The 27,440-nt window shown below is 41.1% G+C and overlaps 1 protein-coding gene across 2 annotated transcripts in view; it reads left to right on the top strand.

The window, feature by feature from the left end:
- Window positions 1–27,440, top strand: part of HABP2 (hyaluronan binding protein 2) — a 59,048-nt gene that overhangs the window by 12,001 nt on the left and 19,607 nt on the right. The window contains exons 2-6 of one of the 2 annotated variants that reach the window (XM_043983069.1): window positions 8,361–8,400; window positions 20,765–20,875; window positions 21,994–22,101; window positions 25,587–25,703; window positions 27,178–27,297. In XM_043983069.1, the coding sequence (XP_043839004.1) occupies window positions 8,361–8,400; window positions 20,765–20,875; window positions 21,994–22,101; window positions 25,587–25,703; window positions 27,178–27,297 (496 nt within the window). The remainder of the gene's footprint in view (window positions 1–8,360; window positions 8,401–20,764; window positions 20,876–21,993; window positions 22,102–25,586; window positions 25,704–27,177; window positions 27,298–27,440) is intronic. The other variant, XM_043983071.1, reaches the window with a different exon arrangement.

Raw genomic sequence — 27,440 nt, 5'->3', positions numbered from 1 at the left:
CCTTGAAAGCCACCATTTTCTTTTTCATATTTATATACTCAGTATCTGTGGGGTGTTCAGGAGGACTAGCATATCTGTTATGAGGGTGTGCTGAGCCCTTTTCAAGGCTGCTCATTCACCTTGGGTGTCTGCCAGCCACTCAACTCTCACCTGTGGCTTCAAGAAGCTATAGCATATAAAACAGACACAACTAATAAACTGTATCTGGAGACAGGCTAAACCAAGTTAAAGGTAACTGATGAGGGGCAGCTAGGTGGTGCAGTGGATAGAGCACCAGCCCTGGATTCAGGAGGACCTGAGTTCAAATCTGGCCTCAGACACTTAACACGTACTAGCTGTGTGACCCTGGGCAAGTCACTTAACCCCAATTGCCTCACTAAAAAAAAAAAAAAAGGTAACTGATGGGCCTCAAAACTTTTAGAGAGTCAGGGGGATGTCTACCCAAACATGGGAAGACTTTCCCAAATGGAATAGACAGATGAGAAAAATTTGTTCCAATAGCCATGAAAGTAGCTGAAGCAGGAGCTTTGTCAGACAACAAAGACATCAAGGTCATCCGCTGCATCCTGGGTCCTCACCAGTCTTGTTGATTTTTGACTTGCCACAGGGCTTTGATGACTCAGAGAAAGAGATCAAGGCTGACGACTGTGCAGCAAGTCAAGATATCACTCTGTGATGTCAATGATCCTCTTCAAAAATGAAGGATGGAAAAAAAAGAAAAAAGAAAAAAATGAAGGATGAACAACAATTCAGGACCTAGCACATAACAAACACTTAACAACCATGTATTGAATTGAATCAAAATGATCTTTTTGTTCAGCCTAATTCATGCCCCTGCCATTTTCTCTAATGGATATGTCTTTCATAGAATCATAGTATGCTAGCATTAGAACGTTTTGTAGTTGAGGAAACTGAGGGAAGAGTGTGAAGAAACATGCCCAAGGTCATATATATATATATATGTGTGTGTGTGTGTGTATGTATATATATGTATATATATGTATATATATGTGTATATATGTATACGTGTGTATATACATATATGTATACGTATACATATATATATATATGTCAAGCTCTTTCTGTATTCATATAACTCACTTTGTCATCCATCCTGCTAAGGTAGAAAGAGCACAGACATGAAGTTAGAAGAACTGAGATTACATTTTGCTGTAGCATCTACTTATTAGCTAGTGAATTCTGGTAACTTATACCTCTCTGCCTTGGTTTCCTTCTCAATCAATCAGTTGGGAATAATTATACTTACACTGTCTACCTCAGATCAGGGTCAGATCATAGAATAGGTATGAAAATTCTTTGTCTCCATAAAGTGCTATATAAATATCAATATTAGTGGTCCAGTCCTGTGACTTCATGGAAGTAAGGAACTCATGGTGTAGGTTGTCAAACTGTCTGCAATATATAATGTTTGGGGGGTTGTTGAGGGCAATGAGAGGCTAAGTGACTTGCCCATTGTCAAAAAATGTATATGTGTGTGATGAAGTAGGATTTGAACCCAGTAACTTCAAAGCTGGCCTTTTCTCCTGGCAATGCCAGATTGCTTCCCATAGCTATTATTAGGCAGCTGGTGGCACAGTGGACAGAGGGCTAGGCCTGGCGTTGGGAAAACCTAAGTTCAAATCTAGCCTCAGACATTTATTAGCTGTGTGTCCCAGGGCAAGTCATTTTACTTCTATCTGCCTCAGTTTCTTCTCCTGTGAAATGGAGATACAAATAGCCCCTACTTCTGAGGGTTTTTATGAGGCACAGAGCCTGACATCTAGTAGGTACTTAATAAATGTTTATTTTCTTCCTTTATTACTGGGGTGGGGGTGGACAGGAATCAACAGTTCGATCTCTAAATTGAGAAAATATAGCCAAATTAGGTGGAAGAGTCTGTCTGTACTATGCCAAACTTACAGAGGAACACCAGAAATTTTAGTCCTCCAGTTTAATATCCACATGTGCATAGAATAACAATTGCTCATATTTCAATAACACTTCCTGTTATAATTACAGTTAACATTTATATGGTCCCTTGAGGTTGGCAAAGCATGTTACGTGCATTATATCATTTGATTCCCAGAAGAATCCCAGGAGTCATTGAACACCCCCATTTTACAGATGAGGAAACTGAGGCTTACAAGAGTTCACACTGGTGGTCCTCCGGTGGTAGAAACAGGACTCGAACCCAGGGCTTCTGCCATCAGCGTCGATGCTCTGGGCACTGGGGCAGAATACCTGGCAGCCTCTTTGCACGGGCCCACTCGTGCCTCCCGCAGCGGGAACACAGAGAGGGGTGCTCAGCAGGCCTGTCAAAGGTTATTCAGAAGCCCCGCTTTGCTCCTTTCTCGGTTTCCCTTCATGAGTTTGTAGATGAAAAGTACAGAGTGATCCATCTGCCTTCTCCCTGAAAGCCCTTGAAATGCAACCCTGGATGTGCCTACGGGATTCGGCAATTTCAGTTTCCTTGAGAACAGCAGGCACCGATGTCTGGTTGCAGAGGGAATAATAGGAGGTGAAGCCAAGCCCGGAGTCTGCAGGCGCCCCTTTTGTTTGTATTTAGCTTCAGGCACCAGTGGCCTCTTTCCTGGGAAAGACAAGCCTGCCCCCTGCTGACCTCGGAAAAGATAGCATCTGGGCCAGCATGGCAGGAGGAAGCAGGCCTGCGGGGCAGAACCTATGTATTATTGTAGTGGGTCTGGAACCCTCAGGGACGGACTCTGGGAAAATGGGCTAAGGGTCCATTGCCCTTGTTCTATGGAGACCGTGGGCGGCAGTGGCAAGGGCACTGGACAGGTAGTCAGAGGGCCTGGATTCAACTCCTGGTGTGTCACCACCTCTTTCTCTGGGCCTCGGCATCCTTCCAACTTTAAAATTCTCTGGGTTGAATGGAAGTTTGTTCCTCTCAAACCTGAGGACTTGCAAAATGTCAGAGCCACTCGGGAGGGCTGCCCCATCAAAATGGCTAAGCTGGTAAAGCCTGTTGATGCCAAATACCTCACCTTGACAGACATGCACTGATGCCAGCTGCTTTAGGATCCCTGGCACAAGGGATAGAGTGCTGGACCTAGAGTCAGGAAAACTTGTGTTCTGACATATTGTTATCACTATCAGTAATGACAATGAGAAAAACAATAACAAATCCAGATTCAGATGCTTGTGTGACCCTGGGCAAGTAACTTCACTTGTCTGCTTCAGTTTCCCAATCTGTAAAATTGGGGAAATAATAGTACCTATCTCCCAGGGTCGTTATGAGGATAAAATCATCTGATATTTGTAAGGTGCTTTGTGAACCTTAAAATGCTACATAGATTATTATTATTGTTGTTATTATTATTATTATTACCACCCAATAAGACCCAACTAACAAATTTGGGGGGAGGCAGGGCAATGAGGGTTAAGTGACTTGCCCAGGGTCACATAGCTAGTAAGTGTCAAGTGTCTGAGGCCAGATTTGAACTCATGTCCTCCTGAATCCAGGGCCAGTGCTCTATCCATTGTGCCACCTAGCTGCCCCTCAGATAACAAATTAAGCTTCTCTGCTCTCCTTTCCCTTCCCCTCACCAAATCTGCTATGAGCTCTTGGAGATCCAGGACTATCTCACTTTTGCATTTGTATTTCCAGCACCTAATACAATATCTGGCACATGATTAATAAATGTTTGTGGATTGACTGATTTATTGAATGAATGAATGAATGCCTAACACTTCGAATCTTTCCCCTGCTCTTCCCACCACTCATCCTCATCAATACTTACATATCCTGTGCTCTATGCTGAATAGCAAAGGATGTCTCTGAGTTCATTAGAGCAGTTGTGCCAATCCATACCAATTTATTACCTGGTTGATGTGCTGCTCCTCTCTGGTCATCATATGGGATTAGAGAATCGTAGAACAAGAAGGCCCCTCAGAGCACCTTAAATCTTAGGGAGGCTTTGAAGGAGGTACATGGATAATAAGGAATTTCATGGAGCCGGGGGTAGGTTTTTGGTCAGAGAGATCGGGGCAGGGAGGGCTGCAATGAACCACATTCCTAGTTACCTCCTGATAGTCAGAACCTAAGACTAATCTAGTAAGGTGCCAGCAGTGAGCTTGAGGAAAAAGGTAGAACAGGTAAGAGGAGACAGGGGAGGTGCTAACCTGCCAGCAATAGGAGGAAGTCTAGGTAAGCATGGGGCAGCAAGACTTAACCACAAGGATTGTGGTTGGGGCTCATCCTGTCCATAAAAAGAGTGATCAGAATCAAGCAGCATCACAGGCCTAGAGTGACCAGCGCTTGGGGAAGAGTATCCAAGCAAGGACTTAAGCACATGTCAATAGAGGAACCTGAGTCATGGGACTGAGACAGAACATAGGTATTTGATCTCAATGGTCAACAAAGATGAAGCAGGTCAGAGCCGCCAAGCTGGTCTGGTCCTCAGCCTTCCAAGCTGCTGAACCTAGGGATCTTTCTATCTCTCCTGCCAAAGGCTGAACTGGTCCTATGCTCAGGGACAGGCTAAACTTGAGGTTCGGGAGGGAATGAGCTAGTAAGAATGAAGAAAAGGGACCCAGGCGAGTCACGGCGCTGCCTATGAGAAGGGACAGCCCCAGGATCTGGGTTCCCCATCCAAGTGCACATAAGATGTTTCTTCACTTTGGCTTTACTAGTCTGAAATGTGCCTGCCCTGGATGGAACAGAGTCCTTGGCTGGGTTTAGCCTGAGGAAGATGGGAAGGCCTGCCCCCTGGAAAGATCCTTTCACCAGCACATTTTAGCTTCTGTTTGGTGAATCATGGAGCAATCTCTCCCCTCCTCCCACCATTCATCTGAACTCTTTCCAAGCCTACGTGTCACAGGCATGCACCCCTCCACCCCCACCCACCCCCACCCCCGTTGGTCACATCCAACAAAATTTTATTAAGTACTCATTATGGGAAAGATATTGTATAAGACCCTAAGGATGAGAAAGTGAAACTGAACATAGCCCCTGCCTTCAAGGAGCTAATAGTCAGGGAAGATGAGACTCAAATACCAATAGAGATTTCCCTGGGTTTAAGACAATACAGGGGCAGCTAGGTGGGACAGTGGTTAAAGCACCAGCCCTGGATTCAGGAGGACCTGAGTTGAAATCTGACCTCAGACACTTGACACTAGCTGTATGACCCTGGGCAAGTCACTTAATCCTCATTGCCCCTAGGGGAAAAAAAAAGACAATACAAAAGTTTTATGGAGTTGTCTAAAGTAACACAAGTTAAAGTGATTTGTCCAACATCCCATCCCTAGCGTCAGAGACTGGATAAGTTTAGCATTCTAACAACTGCCAAATTCTCTCTAAAACTGTGATACAAATTGGTCTTGACCTATGTTGGTATAGGGAACTCTGGATGAAAAAAGTCTCCTTTACCAATATACACCAGTGACTTCTCTACAACCTAGTCTTAGAGAGTTGTTTGGAATCAAGAGGAGATTAAGCAGCTTGCCCAAGTTTATACAGTTAGTATGCATCAGGGGCAGGACCTGAACCCAACTCTTGTTAACTCTAAGGCTATCTCTCGATGTACTATAGTCACTCTACCACTCAGGTTAGAAAATGAGTAAGTGCTTAGGAAAGATCAGACAGAAATGCCTTAGAGAGATTCAAGGAGGGAAGGAAAGGCTCCTGGTGATGGAGAAGGCACCTGAACCAGGCCTTGAAGAAAGAGGACTTCGGTAGGGGGATTGTGAAGGAGTCCATTTCAGATGTGATGGACAGCGTGGGTGGCAGAAGCAGCAGGAAGTGCTAGAAAGGACAGTGTCTTTGGAGTCAAAAGACCCAGGTCCGAATCCTGGCTCTGTGACACTGGGCAAATCTTTTCACCTCCTTATGCCTTGGTGTTCTTATCTGTAAAATAGGTTGTTGGAGCAGATCATTTCTAAGGTTTCTTTCTCTCTAAATTTATATGGTTGCCTCCTCTTCCTTGTTATTCTTTGTTATAAGATATGGCTGTTGGGGAGGAGAAGAGGAAAAATTTGTTTGAAAATGAAGGCCATTGGGCAGCTAGGTGGCGCAGTGGATAAAGCACCGGCCCTGGATTCAGGAGTACCTGAGTTCATATCCGGCCTCAGACACTTAACGCTTACTAGCTGTGTGACCCTGGGCAAGTCACTTAACCCCAATTGCCTCAAAAAAAAAGAAAAGAAAATGAAGGCCATGTAAAAACAAAAGATATTCATTAAAGTTAAAAGACTGGGAAATGTGGGAGTCATCTAGTCATGCAGATCATAGATTGCAGATCAGTGGCCCAGGTCATGTTGAGGTAGAGATTGTGGTGGATTAAAGGAAATGCAGGGAGTAATCTCTGCCCTCAAGAACTGATTCAAACACAAGAAATCATTAAAAATGATGTAAGACAATTTATCTCAGGGCTCAATGAGTAATCAAGGCAATAAGAGCAGAGGAACTAAAAGAAAAGAGATACCCATCCCGGAGCATGTGAGAAAGATTGAGGCTGGGTGACTCCTGGGCATGGATGCTAGAGAGAGGATTCATGCTTCAAGGCAGGGGTCAGAGGAGATGCCCTCTGTGATGCTCTAAGTAACTCTGGAGGCAGGGTGAGGAAAACAAACAAATTAAAGAGAGAAAGAGACCAAGAGAAGCGCCAAAACAATGCTGAGGTTTCACCCAAACCCAGAAAATTGGGAAAGATAGCAAAATGTGGGAATAGTCAATGCTAGAGGTATTGTGGGAAGGTGGGCACAATAATGTACAGTTGGAGTTGTGAAGAGATTCAATAATGTAGAAAGTTATTTGGAGGAGGCAGCTAGGTGGTGCAGTGGATAAAGTACCAGCCCTGGATTCAGGAGGACCTGAGTTCAAATCCAGCCTCATACACTTGACACTTACTAGCTGTGTGACCTTGGGCAAGTCACTTAACCCTCATTGCCCCACACAAAAAAGGGTAATTTGGAGTTATGCTTTAAAAAAAAAAGTGACTGAAAAGTACATAACCTACTACCTAGAGGTCCACTATTAAGCATCTTCCCAAAGGGAGCTGGAAAAAGAAGGGGCCCAAGTCCAGCAAAATATGTGCAGCAAAACTTTTTGTAGTAGAGAAGAACTAGAAACAAAAGAGATGCCCATCAATTAATAGAAATAGTAATAGCTAAATTTTTATATGGCACTTACAATGTCCAGGAACTGTACTAAGTTTTACAATTATTATCTCATTTGATCCTCTCAACAATTCTGGGAGGTAGGTGCTATTATGATCCTCATTTTTACATATAAGGAAACTGAGGCATGGAGGTTAAATGACTTGCCCAGGGTTATACAATTAGTAAGTGGCTGAAGCTAGATTTAAAACCCAGGTCTTCCTGACTATAGGTCCAGAATCCTATCCACAGGGTCAGATAGCTGCCTATTGACTAAAGAGGCTAAACAAATATATTAATAAAATGGGGTATAACTATGCCATAAGAACAATGAATATTAAGAATGCAGAGAGGGGGCAGCTAGGTGGCGCAGTGGATAAAGCACCGGCCCTGGATTCAGGAGGTCCTGAGTTCAAATCTGGCCTCAGACACTTGGCACTTACTAGCTGTGTGACCTTGGGCAAGTCACTTAACCCTCATTGCTCCACACCCCCCCCAAAAAAAGAATGCAGAGAAGCATGGGAAGATTTATATGAACTGATACAAAATAAAGTAAGCACAATCAGGAAAACAATACCTGCCATGATAGTGTCAATGAAAAAGTAATAATAAAACATTTGAAACTTGCATGCTTTGGAATTATAATGAGCATGCTTGGTTCCAGAGAAGAGATATGAAGAAGCTTTCCCTCTTTCCCTTCTCTGTAAGGATGGGGAGGGGAGGTCTATGGGTGTGGAATACTGCTTATAATGTCAGACTTTTTCAATATGTTGGTTAGTTGTTCTAAACTGTTGTTTTTTTCTTTGTTACAAGAGATGGCTCTGCAAGAGGAAAAGGAAAGAGAAGGGATTCTTAGACAGTATAGATAATGAAATACCAAAGACAACAATAAAAATTGGTTTTAAAAGGAAATCAAATAGAATATGTACATATGAAAAACAGCAGATGCATGTATATCAGCCATAGGAAAGGACAGAGAGATGCTCTGATTATCTGGAGACAGAATTCAGATTGGGATAGATAAATGGATCCAACAGGACATTCTTGGCTGGGCTCCTGTATAAAATGACCCAGATTTCCTCATCTAAATTAACACTAAAAGCTCATCTAGCAGAGGTTTACCCAGGGTTTCACTTGACTTCAATGGAAAATTACTCCCCAGAAAGTTTACCCTAAGGTAGGGCTATGTTTTTCTGTACCAAAAAAAGGACTCACAAATATGTTGGCTTTTGTCTGTTTTGCAGTTTTCCTCCTTGACCTCGCCAGTAGCAAACATCGACAAGGGTAAGTATGTTTTCCTTTGCTGGTTCGTCTGTGCTCATTTCGAAAATGTTCATCTCCATTATAAGAAGAGAACACTGGCTAGAGCAAAACAACTGGATTATTTATTTGTTTGTTTGTTTGTTTGTCCCTTCATCTACTTATTTGTCGGTGAATTTTTCCAGGCTTTAGAAGACCAAGACAGAAAGAGTAAAACTTCAGGCCAAAGATTACTCCACCAGCCAGGCTTTAAGGCAGGGCCGGCTATCAGCATTATTGTAGAGCAGGTGAAGTTTGTTCCCTTCCCTTCTTAGGCTCTTTTCTCTGCAAGCCTCATTGCCCCTTGGGTGCCCAGTATTCTCTTATCCCTCTCCCATTCCCCTTCCCTATCTCTTTTCTTTTCTTTTTTTAGTGAGGCAATTGGGGTTAAGTGACTTGCCCAAGGTCACACAGCTAGTAAGTGTTAAGTGTCTGAGGCCGGATTTGAACTCAGGACCTCCTGAATCCAGGACCGGTGCTCTATCCACTGTGCCATCTAGCTGCCCCTTCCCTATCTCTTTTCCACTTCCCTTCTCTTCATCCCCTGCTTCTCCTCTTCCCTTCCCTTATCAAGTCCCAATCTCAGGAAAAGGTCTACTGAGTTCAGTCCCACTGAGCTGAAAGCCCTAGTTAGGAGACAGGAGGCCTCCTGTTCAACTTGATGAGAAAGGCTCCAAAGAGAATACTCTCTAGTGGTTGTTCCCATCAGAGAAAGCCACATCTTCTCACCTGATGTTCCATTGTGGCACTCAGCCCACTCACCAGAGAATCAGGCATCTGCACAATGTATGAGTGTCCAAACTTTTGTCAATGGGCGTTAAGGAAGGAGATTTTTATCCCCCAGAGAAATGCAGCTTGAAGTTCAATGAGCTTGTGAACCCGAACTGATGCCAGGGTGAGGTAATACAACTGTGCTAGAAAATACAGGCTGTTATTCTGAGGGGCTTTGTGAGAATTTGCACTCTCAAGATGAAAACAGCACATTCTGATGTGTATTTGCATAGTGCTTTGCACATAGTAGGCTCTCAATACCTTAAAAAAAATCACAAGTAGGATGAAACAGTCAGGATTTGACCAGTGGCACTAAAATTTGGAAAGTGCTGATAACACAGCTTTCAACAGCATAGAAACAATTAAGCTTAGCATTTAGTTCCCATAACCAGTTAATGGTATACTTTCTTTCTGTCCCTGACCCACTCCACCCCAGTAAATTCCTTCCCAGGCATAATCCCACCCTTTTCCATCATAGCAGCTACCTCAAGACATCTCAGGGTCTCTGCTGATGCATCTTGTAACTCTATGTCTCTGTCTCCCCACCATAGCTAGGATCCAGTCTTTCCCCCAAGGAGTCTTGTGTCCCCAGATTCCCCTACCACTGGGAGCATCCAGGGTGAGCACTTTTCCCTGAAGGCATTTTGTGTTCCTCCCCTCCCCACCTCCCAGGGGAACTGAATTTTATGAAAAAGTTTATTTGAGGTTACTTTTCTTGCTGCTTGCCATGGATATAGTTTGTGAAATATGCCCCAGGTGCCATAATGGCTAGTTATGACTCTGTTGTTGAATTGGAATGAATTGCATGAATCACTAGATCTTGGAAGATAGCCCATGCCTTGGCATCAGCACAAGCAGACTGATTTTCAAAGACCTGCCCAACTCCTATCCTCCGTACTAAAAAAAAAAAATCAATTAATAAATGATCATTTGATTAAATTCAATGCTTTTTTTTTTGGACAAGACTTCTGATTTTATCATTATAGAGAGCTCTTTGAGAGAAACTCCCTATACTAATGTATATACACCTCTCTACAGCTGATAGTGCCTGGCACATTGCATTTAATAAATGTTCATTGTTGATTTGATTGCCTTAGGGAATAAACTGGAGCTCTGAGGGGTTGACTGACTTACTCAGGATCAAACAGCCACTGTATGTCAGAGTGGGACTTTTTAATCCCATGTCTTTTTGACTCCAAACCAGCTCTAGATGCCCTGTGCTATGTGGTCTCTATCAACCAACATTTATTAAGCACCTACTGTGATTCTGTGCTCATTGTGAGGTCTACATAAATGAAAATAATGGTCTCTGCACTTGACAATGTAACCTTACTTTGTGTTAAGGACAAAAGCCCAGGTAAACATGATGGAGGCAAAGGAACGATCCAGATAAATAACTGAAAATTTGAGGAGAGAATACTTTCAGCTCAGGGATTTGGGAGAAGTTTGACAGAAGAGATGGGCTCATCTGTGCTAGGGCTCAGAGTCATAGTTAAACCAAACTGCACCAAGGTTAAATTCAGTTGTTGGGGAAGGGACTGACATTATGAGGTGTATGGGATAGAATGAGATAGTCTGAAGGAGGGGTACAGAGGGCATCTAGGAGGGGATGAGAGGTGCTGGGTATACAAAGCAGTCTGATAAGATGGAAGGGGCAGGTAAAGGGACACAGAGGACAATCTCACCATAGCCACAGTTATGGTAAAAGGAGGCGGGGCGGCTAGGTGGTGCAGTGGATAAAGCACTGGCCCTGGATTCAGGAGTACCTGAGTTCAAATCCGGCCCCAGACACTTGACAATTACTAGCTGTGTGACCCTGGGCAAGTCACTTAACCCCCATTGCCCTGCAACAAAAACAAAAACAAAAACAAAAAACAAAAATAAAAAAAGGAGGAGTTGTGAAAGAAAGAAAGAAAGAAAGAAAGAAAGAAAGAAAGAAAGAAAGAAAGAAAGAAAGAAAGAAAGAAAGAAAGAAAGAAAGAAAGAAAGAAAGAAAGAAAGAAAGAAAGAAAATAGAAGAAAGACTTGCTAGGCCTTGAAGGATTTTAAGAAGCACAGATGAAGTTGTGAATACCAGACATGGATGTGAGAGAGGACACCTGTCTAAATACACAGGGATAGGGGTATGCAGGATAAATTGGGGAATGATAGCCCCTAAAAGAGTTTGACTAGAAAACAGAATGTGTTAAGGATGATGCTGTGAAATCAGGTTGGAAAAGTAGGGGCCAAATCATGGAACACCTTAAATATCAGGCTTTTTGATGTTTTATCCCTGAGGAAATGGGAAGTCAACAGTTTTGGGGTTAGAATGTGATATGGTCAGACCTGTGTATTTGGAAAATTATTTTGGTAGGTGTGTAAGGAAAAATAATTAAATGGTTGTTGAGTGACTTATTGATTGATTGGGATGGGGCGGCGGTGGGGAGAATGAGAGAGAACGAGAGAGAATGGAGACAGAAAGACCAATTAGGAGACAAAATAATTCCAGTAAGCATCCTCCATATGTCTCCTCCCCTTCATTGCTAAAGTCATTTCTTCTTCTTTACCACCCATCCACGTCTTGCAATCTGGCTTCTTAGGATGATAGCTTTAGAGCCAGAGAGAATCTTAGAATACATTGAGTTCAGCTCCTTCATTTTGGAGATGAGGAAACTGAGGCCCAGAAAAGTGAAACAATTTGACCAAATTGACACCAGTAAGTAGCAAACCTGGAATCCAGTCCTAGGTCTTCAGATTCTAAATCCAATCCTAATATCCATACCACGAAGAACCCATTGTTTTTGTAGTTGCCTTTTTGTTGTTGTTGTTGTTAGTTTGTTTTTGTTTTTGCTCTGGAGGAGTGAGGGGTTACAGTTGCTTAGAGTATGGACCTTGGAGTCAGGAAGACCTGAATCCAAATTCTGCCTCAGTTGCTTCTTAGCTGTGTGACCTTGGGCAAGTAATTCAACCTGTCTCATATTCAGTTTCTTAACCTGAAAGGTGGGGATAATGATATCACCTTCTTCACAGGATCTATAATGAGAATCAAATAAAATGACATTATGTAAAGTGCTTTGCAAACCATACAGTGTTATAGAAATGCTAGCTATTATTATATTAGCTATTTTGTCAAGAACATGAATTAAGCCAAGAATTAAGCAACTGGACCATGAGAACTTACTTTACTTTGTGTCATGGGCCCCTTTGGCCATCTGGCAAAGTTCATGGACCTCTTCTCAAAATAATGTTTTTAAATACATAAAATAAAATACATAGGATTACCAAGGAAACCAGTTTTACTGAGATACAATTACTATATATCCATACACATACATACATACAATATATACATAAAAGTTCACAGAATTCCCAGGTTAAAAACCACTTTTCTAAAACTTAAAGCAAGAAAGGACCTTAGAAATTATTTCCAGTTCAGCAGGCTCCTCCCCCTAATCTTATAAATAGAGAAACTGAGGCTCCAATAGAGGAAGTGATTTGCCCAAGGTTATACAGGTAAGAGGTAGTAAGTTGGAGAATGACTCATGGAATCCATACTTTCAGACTCCAAACTTGGTGTCCATTTTCTTACTCCTTAGTCCCCCTCAGAAAGAACAGTACGGTTTTAAGACCCAGAGGAGCACCCTGTTTCATGACCCAGCTGTTGGAGAAGGAAGCGTTAAACCAAACAACTCAGGTCTTTGTGGATCTAACCAAGGCAGGTGACACTGTCAGCCACCAGGGCTACAGAGGTGCCTTTTCAAAGCTTGGCTCTCTACTGAAATGTGTGCTGAGCCCATCCATCAGCCATCCCACTGCCTGCCAGAGAGGATCTCCACAGAGAGCCCCCTGTCAGCTAGCCTCAAAACGTCAAATGGAATCAGACAGGACTGTGTTTTGGTGTAGGCCCTCTGAGGAGGTTTCTGTGCCATGATGATTGATGATGCCAACTGGGACGTGATACCAGGGATTTTGATTGCATTTCACACATCTGGCAATCTCTTCAACCAGAGCAGCTGCAAAGCCCCCTTTGCACTAACTCAGAGCTTTTTGTGGGGAGATCCTGGGCACAAACCACTGTAAGCTTGGTCCAAAGGCCTCCAGCCTATGTCTGAGCAAAAGTCCTCAACTCCTGATGTTTCCTAAAACTTGCTGATCTCCATGGAAATAAAATAAATGAGAAACCTCGTGGAGTAGTAGAAATCACAAGCCTGGATTAGAAAGACCTGGGTTCAGGTCCTGGCGTCACTTATGAGCTATATCATCTTAAACATATTATTTAATCACCTTGTGCCTCAGTTTTCTCATCTCCAGTCAGGACTGCCCTCCCTATTTCATGGGGTGATTAAGAGTATCAAATATGATAATGATGATGGTGGTGGTGATGATGATGATATTATCATAATAAATAGGGTACATTTATATAGCACTTAAATTCAGTTTACAAAACACTCATTTGAGCCTTACAACAGTGCTGTGAAGTGGGTATTGTTATTACCCCAGAATAATAACACAAGATGGCTCCTCTATTTATGGTGGACATTCAGTTCAACAAACAGGGATCCCCAACAATAATCAAATTCACCACTTCCAAAATGGAATCCATTATTTTCTAAACTTTCCTATTTCTGTTCAGGATACCACCCAGGTTCCCAGCCTCAGACTCATCCTTGTCTCTTCCCTTTTCCTTACTGACCCATATCCATCAAGTTACCAAGTTTCCTCAGTTGTACCTCCTCAACATTTCCATTTCTTCTAGTCTCTCCCCTGTCCAAAATATCCTTCATACAGCTGCTAAATTAATCTTCCTAAAACAAAGATCAAACCATGTCTCACCCTTACTAAAAATTCTTTCCTATTACTTATTTATATATAATAGCTAAGATTTCTATAGAACCACCTATACTATGTTTTATAACTATTATCTCATTTTGTCATATAAACATTTACATACACACACACACACATATGTACTAGATACAAATATACATAGTATGGTAGATTTTAAATTGGAAGGGATCCTAGAAGTCATCAAATCCAACTCTCTTATTATACAATTAAAGAAACTGCAGCACGGAGAAGCTAAACTCCTTACCCAGGGTCATACCATTAGTAAGCATCTAGAGCAGGATTGAAACCTAGGTCTTTTGGACTCTGAGCCCCTTTCTATTTCACACATACATGTGTGCATGCAAACAATACCTCACGCTGGTATCAGCCCACAGTAATTTGGTTCCCACCTACTTTTCATGACTTCTTTCATATTACACCAACCCGTTCATTAAGTCTACGTTACACAATACCTAGCACATCTTATACACAGTAGGTGCTTAATGGAGTTTTATTGAATTGAATTGTTAAATAGAGAAATCCTTAAGTGCTTGTTCCTGACATGAAAATGCTTCACCCAGTTGTCCATTTCTCCCCCTTTTCCAATTGTCTTTTAATTTTCTTAATGATACTAAAAAAAAGCCTTAGTTTAAGAGTACTTCTTTAATGCCCAAAAATATCTCTTTGAACAAAGGAGCTTGGACCTGGGCTCAGAGAAAGTCTGCAGAGAGCAGCAGTTAAGAGGAAAACTGGGGACCTAGAAATATGGAATACGTGCACATATCATATGTGCTTACATACATGTAGCGATATGTATATGGTGCACATGTGTGCATGTCATGTGTTCATACAGTGTAGTATATGCATATATCATGTATATATGTATACATTCTGTGGGCTTGTACATATGTAGTATATCTATATATTATGCATATGTGTATGAATTGTGTGTTTATATATCTTACTATGTATATACAATATACACAGTATATATGTTCATACATATGTAGTATATGGAAATATCATGTGTATGCATATAGATTGTGTTTATACATGTATAGAATGTATATAATATACACAGTACACGTTTCTATATAGTATATGTCTATATTGTGTCTATGTTATATGTTTATACAGCTATAGTATATGTATGTGTATATGATATGCACATAATGTGTTTCTACAATATAGTATTGTGTATATAATATATTGTGTATATATACATATATAGTATAGATATATGTATTATATCTGAATGTCTATATTATATGTATTTGTTCATGTAGAGTATGTGTGTATATAATATATACATCGTGTATGTTTATACAAATATAGTATAGTTATGTGTTTATATATGTTTATACCCATGTAGTATGTATGTATATGTGTATATGTGTATATGTATATATGTATATATGTAAGGTGGAGCAGTAGATAGAGAGCCAGGCCTGGAGTCAGGAAGACTCATCTTTCTGAGTTCAAATCTGACCTCAGATACTTATGAGCTGTGTGACCCTGGGCAAGCCACTTAACCCTGCTTGCCTCAGTTTTCTTATTTGTAAAAATAAGCTGGAGAAGGAAATGGCAAACCACTCCAGTATCTTTGCCAAGAAAACTCCAAATGGGATCACAAACAATCAGACATGATCAAAACAACTGAACAGCCACAAATATAATATATATTATACACATATAGTATGTGAATATATATGTATATATATATACACACACATATAGCATCTCCTATACTGTTATTTAACCTTTTGTTTGCATATTTTCTCACACCCAACTTTCTCATGAGTTTCTCTGAGGTTCTCTAGGTCAGGAACTGTATCTTAAACATCCTTAAATTCTCCATGATACTTAGAATAATACCTTGAATGTAATGGGGAGGGAAGGGAATTAAATACTTATTGATAGATCTGGAGCTTCCTTTTATATATACATACATTCCTTCCATGTATATATAGACACACACACATATATAGACACACACACATATATATTCATGTGTGTATATATATGTGTGTGTGTACATTGTACTATACTATATATATCACACACATACATGTATAGTATGTGTATGATTGTGCCAAAGATCCTAGTGTGGGAGGTAAGTCCCAATTAAAATTCCATCTTTTACTGGAAGCCTTCCCTAACCACTTTTAATTCTAGTACCTTCCAGCTATTAATTATTTCCTATTTATCCCGCATATAGCTTACTTTGTATATATTTGTTTATATGTTGTCTCTTCCATTAGATTGTAAGTTCCTTGAGGGCAGGACTCTCTTTTGCCTCTTTTTGTATCCTCAGTAGTTAGCATAGTGCCTGGCATATAGTAGGCAATTAATAATTATTTATTAACTGATACGTGCATTAACATGTAGAGGTAGTTGCCAGGTCTCATATCTACAAGGTTTTCTTCCCTAAAGGAACCAAGCTGGAAACAGGGCCCATGATCTCAGTGTGCTGCTGTTCATTAGCCTTTTAGGTTTACCTGTCCAATTGTGGTAGTTTGTTGATATTGCAGGTGTTAGCAGGCTCATTCTCCACAGGGACTGGAGCATGCTGCTCTTTCCAGGGCTGTGTCTGCAGTAAACTGTTAGTTCCTTGAATTGAGAAGAGGAAATGGAGCTGCTACTGAAGGGACTTTCCATGGCTATCCTGAGCCCAGATCAGCCCCAAGTGACTTAGTGCTGTTTGGGTATATGTCCCTACATCCTGATGACCTCTTCCTGTCTTGGTGATCTGGGACCCACTCTCCCAGTGGTAGGTTCTATGTCAGTGGATTCCATCCATCTCAATAGTGGAAGAAGCTATGTTCTTGAAGAATGAGAGAGTTCTAGAATATTTCTACTTAGCAGACTTCTTTAGGAGGGAGTACTTCTCCTGCAAGTTACTTTATGATTATTCAGCAGACATGAGATAAAGCCTTTCCTTTACTATGCTATACAGCAGTTAGACACCATTGTAGTTCAGAATCATAGAATTTCAGGGTCAGAAGAGTTCTTGGCAATTATTAGACTAACCCACACCAGGAAAAAAAAATCCTCACTACAACATACCCAACAAGTGGTCATTCAACTTCTGCTTGAAGACCTCATTGAAGAGATAGATAATCACGACCTCCCATGGAATCACATTCCCTTTTTATGTAGCTCTTAATTGTAAGGAAGTTATAGGGTTTTTTTTCTTCTCAGACCAAATGTAATTTTTCCTCACTGGAATTTCCAGCCATTATTCCTCGTTTTATTTTTTAGGGGAAAATGGAACAAGCCTAATTCTTCTTCCGTATGATAGCCCTTTAAATACTTGAAATCAGCTATTCTGTTCCACTCTGAATCTTCCCTTCACCAGGTTAAATGCCCCTATTTGCTTCAACCACTACTCATCATAGGACACAGATTAAAGGCTTTTATTCCAGTTTCCTTCCTCTAAACATTCTTCATCATATTGCCAAGACCTGAACACATTATTCCACATGTGGTCTCACCAGGGAAAAACACAGTGGGACTACCACCTCCTATTCTTATGAGCTGTGCTTCCCAATGCAGCCTAAGAGAGCATTAGCTCTTTTGGAGGAGAGAGAGCTGCCCTGTCATACTGTTGACTCATTGAACTTTCAGTCCATTCAATCCAATAAATATTTATTGAGCTTCTAATATGTATAAGGCCCTTTCTTTGTCTGAGCAGAGGAAACAAAAGACAAATATATATATATATATATATATTCTCTGCCTGAACAGAACTCACAGTCTAGTAGAGAAAAAATGAAATAAAAAATGAACAAAAAATACAAAAAAAATGAAACAGGCACTTGTTTAATGTTATATTTTTTCCTAACACCAGAAAGACACACCAGGGGTCATTTCTATCATCCCCCTGTTCCCAGGAAAGACAGCATCTTAACTATCCTTAGACATATGGTTTTCTTCCATTTTTCAACACCTACAAAGAAGCTGAGAAACTATGCACCATTATGCTAAAGTTATTCAGGAAATGACTTAAACACCTGGAAAAGTAATTATCTAAAAACACCTGCTGGAAAGAAAAAAAAGGCAGTTCTCCAAGGATAAATAAATAAATAAATAAATAAATGATCCAATCTTCACATTACTAAAGTTGTTTCTCTACCCCTCCCTTCTCTCTGCTCCCACCTACCCACCCACCCAAAGGCCAGAATGAAATCTTGAGTGTCAAACCTGGAGAAATTTTTTTATTTCCCCTTGTTGTTTGTTTCTTTCTTTGCTTTGTCTCCTTAGATGGACGGAAACTTTATTTGCTCCAGGAAGACAATGGTCTTATCTTCAGCTGGGATCCTCATCCCTGGCTAGGTGTGCAGCCAGGAGTACTTTCATATTGTAGCATTTCAGTTCCTGTAAGATAATGAGCCAGGGAAGGGAGTCTTGACTTGACATTGTGATAAATGAGGTGAAATTTTGGAAAGGAACCAGAGTTAGTGTATTCAAGAAGAAATAAAGGACTAGTTCTATTTTAATAGGAAACACAAAAGTCATTTTACAAAAGTAGATTTTTCAAAAGCCAAAGAGATAAGGACTATAACTGAATGACTGAGGAAGCTAAGATAATGGCAATTGATGATCAGTCCAAGGTAGAGTGTTATCCACTAAGCCATCAGGCCTGCTCTGTAGGAGAGCTTTTTCAAGTTTGCTATCTGCATTTTCTCTCTCCTCATTATCATATGCATCTGGAGAGCTCTTTATAGAATTCCTGCTGGTGGCTGCAATACCATCTGGAGTCAAGGAAGTCAACTCAACTTTCTCCTTATACAAAACTTCTACTTCCTGTTGTTCCCCAAATCTTTAGATTTGGGAATTCAGCCACTGGCTGTTGGAAGCTTTCAGTACTTATGGTTGACCTCAAGTGTGGGGTAGGGCTCTGCATCCTGTTACCCTGCATCCCCCTACCACCACCCCTTCCCTGCAACATTATTCAAGGTCCATAAACATTTGCAAGATTGCCCTTTGTGGCTATCAAAATTTTAGGCTGGAAGCCTATAAATGGATGAGAATTAAAGGGGAAACCATTCCCCAAAGGAAGTGTGGACATTCTTAAATAAACAGTATACCAAACAACAATAGATAAGAAAAGAGTGAGGAATTTCTTTGACATATTGGAACTGAAGTGGATGATAGAGGCCCTTTAAGAGATCTGAATTAATCCACTTGCAAAGACACTAGACACAGGTTCAAATCCCGCCTCTGCTCCTCAGTGTTGTTGTTCAGTTGTGACCAACACTTTATGACCCCGTTTTGGAGTTTTCTTGGAAAACATCCTGGATTGGTTTGCCATTTCCTTCTCCAGCTCACTATATAGATGAGGAAACTGAGGCAAGCAGGGTTAAGTGACTTGCCCAGGGTCACACAGCTAGTAAGTGTCTGAGGCTGGTTTTGAATTCATGAAGATGAGTCTTCCTGATTCCAAACCCAGGACTCTATCTACTGTGCCATCTAGCTGTCCTTAAACAAATCTCACCTCACTGAGCCTCTTTTCCCAACTACAATAAAAGCTAATAATGCCTCTCTGCTCTGTTGCCTTCTGCCCAAGAGTGTGTTGGTAAGCATTTAATAACTGGTTCTCTGGGGGAAGGGTGGGGTGGGAGGGAGATCTGTATCTACAACATATTTAATTTTCAGTTTAATCTGCACTATCCACATCTGCTTTCTTGTCCAAACAAATCAACAACAACACACGCATCAAGCCCTTATTTGTAGTGATTGCCAATTTCTGAGGTATAATTCTCACACTGAAAACTGATAAATCAATTCAAACTTTTCCCTCTCCACCGAATTTCAGAGAGTAAGAGGGACATGCAGCATCTCTTTCAGTCATTGTTTCATCAGGTGTAAAAGAAGTGAAAGGAGGGTAGAAATGTGTATGTGGTTAAAGGACAAAGGCTTCCAGCTACATCCTGTTCCTCAAAAAAAAAATGGGGATAATCTACAGAGTTATAGTGTTATCTACCAGGAAGACTACTCACTCCAACCCAAATATCATTTAGGTTTAGGGAAGCCCCTAGTGAGGGAAAAACAAATTAGCCAAAAAGACAGAATTTACCTAACTAATTCTCTATATTCCTGGCTGGGTATAGCTATGGGTATGATTCAAAAAAGAGATAAAATAACACTGAGGCTATGAACTGACCCCCCAAAAGAGCTATAAACCCCGTCCATAAGGAAAAAGTCATTTAACAGTTGATATCGATCAGAGAGCTGGCACAGGGCAATAGCAGAAGAGCAGAGAAACAGTCTATAAGCAAATCATCAGAGAAACAGTAAATGGCAACTCAGAGAGACAGTAAATGGCAACTCAGCAACAAGCAGATAGCCATCAGGAGCTCTGTAGGGAAGCAGAAACTCTCAGCCAGAGATATTACAGCTAGCATGCAATCCTAGGAGAGTGGTTGTCAGATATTTAAGTCTCTTCTCTTCCAGTGGTACCATGGGAATCTGCAAGAGAGTGTGCCCATCTGGGTATGAAGGGATTTTTCTTGTTATTTACCTTGCTACAGTTTTTTTAAAAAAATAAATGCACTTGCTAATGATTTTACATGTAAAATATCATTTGGCATCTAAGAAAATACATTGGAAAATACTCCCAAAGAGTACCTTGAATTCTGGTGGGCTTTTCAGGGCCCATATTGAAGACTATGCATTCTACAAATGCTGTCAAAGTATTCATTCTATCAACACAAAAAATGTCATGTTTCTTTGGTCTAACCAATTCACTTTCCTCTCTTACCTCATATAGATTGGACTCCTGATGACTATGAATATAGTGCTGAATATTATGATCCTGAAACAATTACAAGTAATGCATCTGACTATCAAGAGTATACTGGTTGGACCTATGTAGGAAATGGTAAGAAAATAAGCTTATTTAGGATGTAACAGATGGGAAACCTGGGAGGGAAGGGAGTAGATGATTCGATGGCTATATTCTCTTTGTACTGTCTCTGTTCCCCCTCACCACCAAGTATTGTCTCAAAATGGTCATGTCAAAAGAATTATTTATTCAGTATTATGTTTTGGATTTTTCCTTATTTGAGAGTTATAGAATCTTAAGGTTAGAAGGGACTTTGGCGATTATATCATCAATATCCTCGTCTTTGTAGACGAAGAAATGGAGGTCCAGATAAATCAAGAGTTTGTCCAAGATCACACTGTTAGTCAGTAGTCACATTTTTATCTCTTATCACAGCATAGGTTCTCATCTACAAAGCAGGTCACAAGCAGAAGAGGCTGTAATGACTTTGTGGTGGGGGACCCAAGTGAGAAGACAACAGGGAGCATGCTGTGGTAAATAGACTTGGCAGGACTTGACTGCAGGATGCCAGCTTTTTGCATCCTGCCTCAGACCCATACTAGATGCTTACTATTGACAGTTATTAACCTTTCAGAGTCTTAGTTTCTTTAACCTTAAAGTGGGACTAAATGCTACTTGTACTACCTGACAGGATTGTTGTGAGGAAGGTGTTTCAAAAATGAGTCATTTTTAAGCTCAAGATTGGTTCTGAAGTCTCTTCTCTTCCAATGGTGAATTGAATTTGTAAAAGAGTGTGCCCTTCTGGGCATGAGGGTATTTTTTCCTGCTATTTACCTTGATATTGTTTTAATAAATGCACTTTATGGGACAGCTAGATGGCGCAGTGGATAGAGCACCGGCCCTGGATTCAGAAGTACCTGAGTTCAAATCCGGCCTCAGACACTTACTAGCTGTGTGACCCTGGGCAAGTCGCTTAACCCCAATTGCCTCACTAAAAAAAAAAATAAATAAAAAATAAATAAATGCACTTTACTAATGATTTTAGAGACCTTAAAATAATCTTCTTGCAAATAGGAATTGTTTGATTCTTTATACATGTATCACCAGGAACTAGCATAGTGCCTGGCACATAGTAGGTGCTTAATAAAAATTAGTTGCTTGCTTGATTTACCCAGCAACTAGTGCAAACATTCTCTACTTTCTAAATACTGCAGATCCATGCCAGCCCAATCCTTGCATGCATGGAAGTGATTGTGTTACAAAAGGAGAGAGCTTCAAATGCAACTGCCCTGCCCCATTCACGGGGGAAAAATGTCAAAATGGTGAGTGTATTTTTCTAGATTTTGTTTTTGAATCCCTCAGACTGAAAAGGAAACATACCCTGATCCCCGACTCCACCCTTCACCCCCATTCTCAACCCCTCCCTGGATTATAAAGAGATGAGCTAAACTAGTTGTGGAAAGAGGAACTAAATGTGCTGCTCCTTTATTCCAGCAAAGGATTCTAGAATTAGATGGGATATTAGAGAGCTTCTAGTAAAAAAAAAAAAAAAAAGTTTGGGTGAAGGAGTAAGGGGGGAAAATGTAGGGAGGGGGCAAATGATTTACCTAAGGTCACACCATGAATTAATAGCAGAAGGATCACTCAACCTGGAGTGGGAGACCAGGATCTGAATCTTGGCTCTGCCCCTTGCTGGGTATGTGACCATAACTTGTCCCACCCTTCTGAGGTTGTTTCTTCATCTGCAAAATGAGGGTAATAGTACTTATAAGATGTCCCCTCCCCCCATGGTGTTGTTGTAAGGAAAGTGTTTTGTAAACTTTAAAGTGCTCTAGAAATATGAGTAGTAATTACCTGAAACTCTTCCTACTACACCATTTTCTTCATCAGTGGTAACAGTTTTGACATCTGTACAATAAAGGGATGGGACTAGGTAATTTTTTAAACTGTATTTTTATTCTGAATTTAATAAACAATAAATAAGCACTTCCATACATGTGGTAGAGGAAAAAAAGAGAATTACACACAAAACTGCAGATTTTATTATATATTATATAACTTGCATTTCTTTTTAAGTATATAACAAATTCAAACCATAGCTTTCAAATTTATCTTGCTTTTCTGTGCTTTTTTTTGGCCTCTTTTTTTTTTGTGGGATAATGAGGGTTAAGTGACTTGCCCAGGGTCACACAGCTAGTAAGTATCAAGTGTCTGAGGCCAAATTTGAACTCAGGCACTCCTGAATCCAGGGCCAGTTCTTTATCCACTTCGCCACCTAGCTGTCCCCTTGGCCTTCTTTTTATTCTCTTTTTATTTTTTTAAGTGATTCATTTACTCTCTTTTGCTTCTTTTTTCTTTTACCCTATGCCAATCTCCCCTTGCCCTTCTACCTCACACCCCATTAGGAAAAAGAAAATAAAAACAAAGTCCTTTTAACAAATATGCATGAACTGAAACTCTCAGTTCTGTGATTATTTATGATTTGGAGTCCCTAAATACTACATTTCAGTTAACTCATCAGTAAAGGCACAAACTGACACGCTTCTATCTCCCCTATCCTGAAAAAGCTATCACTTGATGCTTCCATCCTCATGAACGATTATCCTCTATTTCTTCTTTCTTTTACAGCTAAACTTCTGGAAAAGACAGTCTATAATAGGTGCCTCCTCTTTCTCCCCTCTTACTCTCTTCTTAACCCCTTACAATATGTCTCCAGACTTCATCATTCCATCAAAACTGTTCTCTCCAAAGTTACTAATGGTCCCTTAGTTGCCAGATCTAATGCCCTTTTCACAATCCTCATTGTCCTTGTCCTCTCTGCAGACTTGACACTGCTGACCACTCCCTCCTCTTGCATACTCTCAGTTTTCTTCCTACCTATCTGGCCTCTCCTTCTCTGATATTTTGGTGGTGGGGGCGGGGTGTGAGGCAATGAGGGTTAAGTGACTTGCCCAGGGTCACACAGCTAGTAAGTGTCAAGTGTCTGAGTTCAGATTTGAACTCAGGTCCTCCTGAATCCAGGGCCGGTGCTTTATCCACTGCGCCACCTAGCTGCCCCCCAAATCATGCCTTCTAACCTTAAATGTACTTCAGGATTTCATCCTGGGCCCTCTTCTCTTCTCCCTTTCTACTAAGACTTTTTAAACTTTTTCCACTCACAACTCCAGGTATAAAGGTATATAAAATAGGATACAATTCAAATATTTACTGCCAATTTTTTTTTTGCAATCCTCCACATTCAGATGGGGTCAGGACCCATAATTTAAGAAGCTTTGCTCTCTATGACTTCACTTGATGATCTCCTCGGTTCCCATAGATTTAATTACCATCTCTACGCTGATCTTTCTCAAATCTACCTATTCTGCCCAAACTCCTTACTGACCTCCAATCTCACTTCTCCAACTGCCTTTTAGACAATTTAAATTGGACGTTCGGTAGACATCTTAAATTAAGTATTTCTGATGCCTAACTCATGATCTTTCTCCCTAAACCCTCTGCCCCACCCAGAGGACAACACCATCCTCCCAGTCTCTCAGGCTCACAACCAGGGAATTATCCTGGGTTCCTCACTACCTCCCCACCCCAACACATACACATCCAATCTGTCGACAAAGCCTGCCAACTTCACATTTGCACCATCTCTCATATAGGCTCCTTTCTCTCCTCTGAAACTGCCACCTGTTCTAGTACAAGTCCTCATCACCTGTCACCTGGCTTACTGCAAAAGCTGGTGGTGGGCTAGCTTGCTTCAAGTCTCTCCCCTCCCCAATCCATCCTCCATTCAGCCACTAAGGTGATTTTCCTAAAGCACAGATCTGACCATGTCACCCTCCTCCTCAATAAACTCCATTGGCTTCCTATTGCATCCAGGATCAAGTGATGCCCTTTTTGGTATTCAAAGCCCTTCATAACTTAGCCCCTGCCTACCTTTCCAGTCTTCTTTTTTTTTCAGGGAAATGAGGGTTAAGCGACTTGCCCAGGGTCACACAGCTAGTAAGTGTCAAGTGTTTGAGGCTAGATCTGAACTCAGGTCCTCCTGAATCTAGGGCTAGTGCTTTATCCACTGTGCCACCTAGCTGCCCCCCCTTTCCACTCCCAGACAGGTACTCTTCAAATCCCACTTACTATATTAAGCCTTTTCCAATCCCTTTTAAATCTAGTTTCTTCTCTTGCTTAATTATTTCCTATTTATCCTGTATATAGCTAGCTCTGTGTGTGTGTGTGCACGCGCGCATGTGCGTGCGCATGTTTGCATGTTGTTTCCCCTACTAGAGTGTAAGCTCCTTGAGGGCAGAGACTGTCTTTTGCCTCTTTTGTATCCCTAGAGCTCAGCACAGTGCCTGACACATAGAAGATGCTTCATAAATATTTGCTGACTATTGAGTAAATGGGGGAGGGAAGAAGGCAAACTTAGATGTTCAAATCTCATACACACAAATTCACTTCTTGCAGCCACAGCCTGACCACCTCGTAAACGACAGCTGTCATTCACCAAAGTGACAAAGGTTCCTTCCTTCTAGAGTTACAAGTCAAAGCAAAGGCTGATCATCACTATATTTGTAGGTGGAGGGCAGCACAAAGAGAAAAATGCGCCCAAATCAATGTCAGGGTCCTTTTGGTTTTTTCTTATTAGATATCAGTGTAATAGATTTTTTCCCTTTTATATTTTCAGCTGTTTGAAAGCAGGGACCATACCATTTTTCATCTTTGTATTCCCAGGGCTGAGCACAGTGAATGGGACATAGTAGATGCTTAATAAATATTTGTTGAATTGAATTTTCTCCCTTTTCCTACTAATCTGCTGTAGTACAAGACATGTGCCAGAGAAATCCTTGTGTTAGAGGACAATGTCTTATTATCCAGACTCCACCCTATTATAAATGTGCCTGTAACCACCCATACAGTGGTCCAAACTGCTCAAGAGGTAAGTCATAGGTGAGAGTGGGGGAGAAAACCTGTTTAGGCTGACCTTGTATTTAGACATGATTGTCACTGTGTATCAAGGGCAAAGTCTTCTCCAGCCCGCTTTTCCAGGCTTATTTTGCATGATTCTTCTTCCAAGGTCTAGTCTTTTTGCTTTTACCTGAACTAAATATTCACTCTTCAGTCTCTCAGCCCTTAAAAAGGCATTCCCCCACATCTGAAATATGCTTACCCCTGCTTCCCAGTATCCCTAGTTGCCGTGTGTCTATTTCTCAGTGTGCATATTATATCCCCCAGGAGAAGATAAACTCCTTGCAGGCAGAAACTGTCTTCATATTTCCAATACCTAGCACAGTACCTGACAAATTGACTCACTCATAGTAGGTGCTTAATAAGTGCTTGTTGTATGGTTGAATTGGAGCTATCTATGAGCAGGTCTTGTAGTTATTCAGTAGATAATGAATCTCAACAGTTATGAGACAAAGCAATGGGAAATTGGAAGTCTCTTCCTTCTTGAATGATCAAGGAAGCAATAGCCTCTGAGGGCCTTTTATTTTAGGCTGTCATTCAATAATATTTCATTGATATTTAGTTAGAGTCTTGAGGGTAGACAACCAGTCTATGCCCTTCCTTTCCCAAAGACATCAATCAGTTCACATCTCACTACTCCCTCCAGGAAACTTTGCTTGATTTTCTTTCCGGATCCCTTGTGTATGTATTCTTTCTGTATGGCAGCATTCATTGTTGCCTCCTAAGTGTTCCAAACACCTGTATTTGAGCAAGTGTGGCTTGTCTCCGCAGCTAAATTATAAAATCCCCAGAGTCGGAGTCTGTGTCATTAATTTCCTCAATATCCCTCTCAACTGTTCAAGATTGTCTATAGAGTGAATGCTCAGCCAGGATGTTGATTGACTGAATTCCTGATGGTCAGCATCCATTTATTATGTGCTTACTATGAGACTGGCAAAGGGGTGAAAGTAAAGGCAAAAACATGGTTCCTGACCTCAAGGAGCTCCCATTCTAATGGGGGAGACAACATGCAAATAATTATAAACATGCTAGATATAAATCTCACATAAATGAGAGGCATCTCATAGTTGATGTACTGGGTATGGGGGGCGGGGAGTGAGAGAGGAAAGAGAGGGAGACCTGGGAAGGCTTCTTACAAAAAGTGGGATTTGAACTGAGTCTTGAAGAAGGCCAGGGAAGTCTGGAAGTGGATGTCACAGAGCAGGGCTTTCTAGTCCTAGGACAGTGAAAAAGATGGAATTGGGATATAGCATGAGGAACTGTAAGAAGGCTAGTGTCACATGGCCGTATTGTAGGCAATAACCAATGTTATGGTGATTTGTCTTAACTCATCACTAAACTATATCATCTGGATGTAAGGGCTAGGGGAAACCTTCTCCCTTTCAGTTCCAAGGCTGTGAATTCCTTTTATGAAGGAACTCACTGACCCCATTTCCTTTCCTCAGTCTCTTCGGCATGTAGACCAAATCCCTGCAAGAATGGAGGTGTCTGCAGGCGGAACAGGCGGAGATCCAAGTTTACATGTAGCTGTCCCAATGGATTCAGAGGGAAATTCTGTGAAATAGGTATAATCACTTCCTACACCCAAGACCAAGAGAGCCAAACAACATTCCTGGGAAGCAGCCAATGTCTCCTGCTGGTGTCTGAGTTTACTTAAAATGTGACCCAGTTCTAGTCCAGAGGACTTGGAATTCCTTACAATGTCTGC

The sequence above is a fragment of the Dromiciops gliroides genome, chromosome 2 (genome assembly GCF_019393635.1).
Source record: "Dromiciops gliroides isolate mDroGli1 chromosome 2, mDroGli1.pri, whole genome shotgun sequence".
NCBI lineage: Eukaryota > Metazoa > Chordata > Mammalia > Microbiotheria > Microbiotheriidae > Dromiciops > Dromiciops gliroides.
Note: the sequence above shows the minus strand (reverse complement) of the source record. Positions and strands in the feature narration are given on the sequence as shown.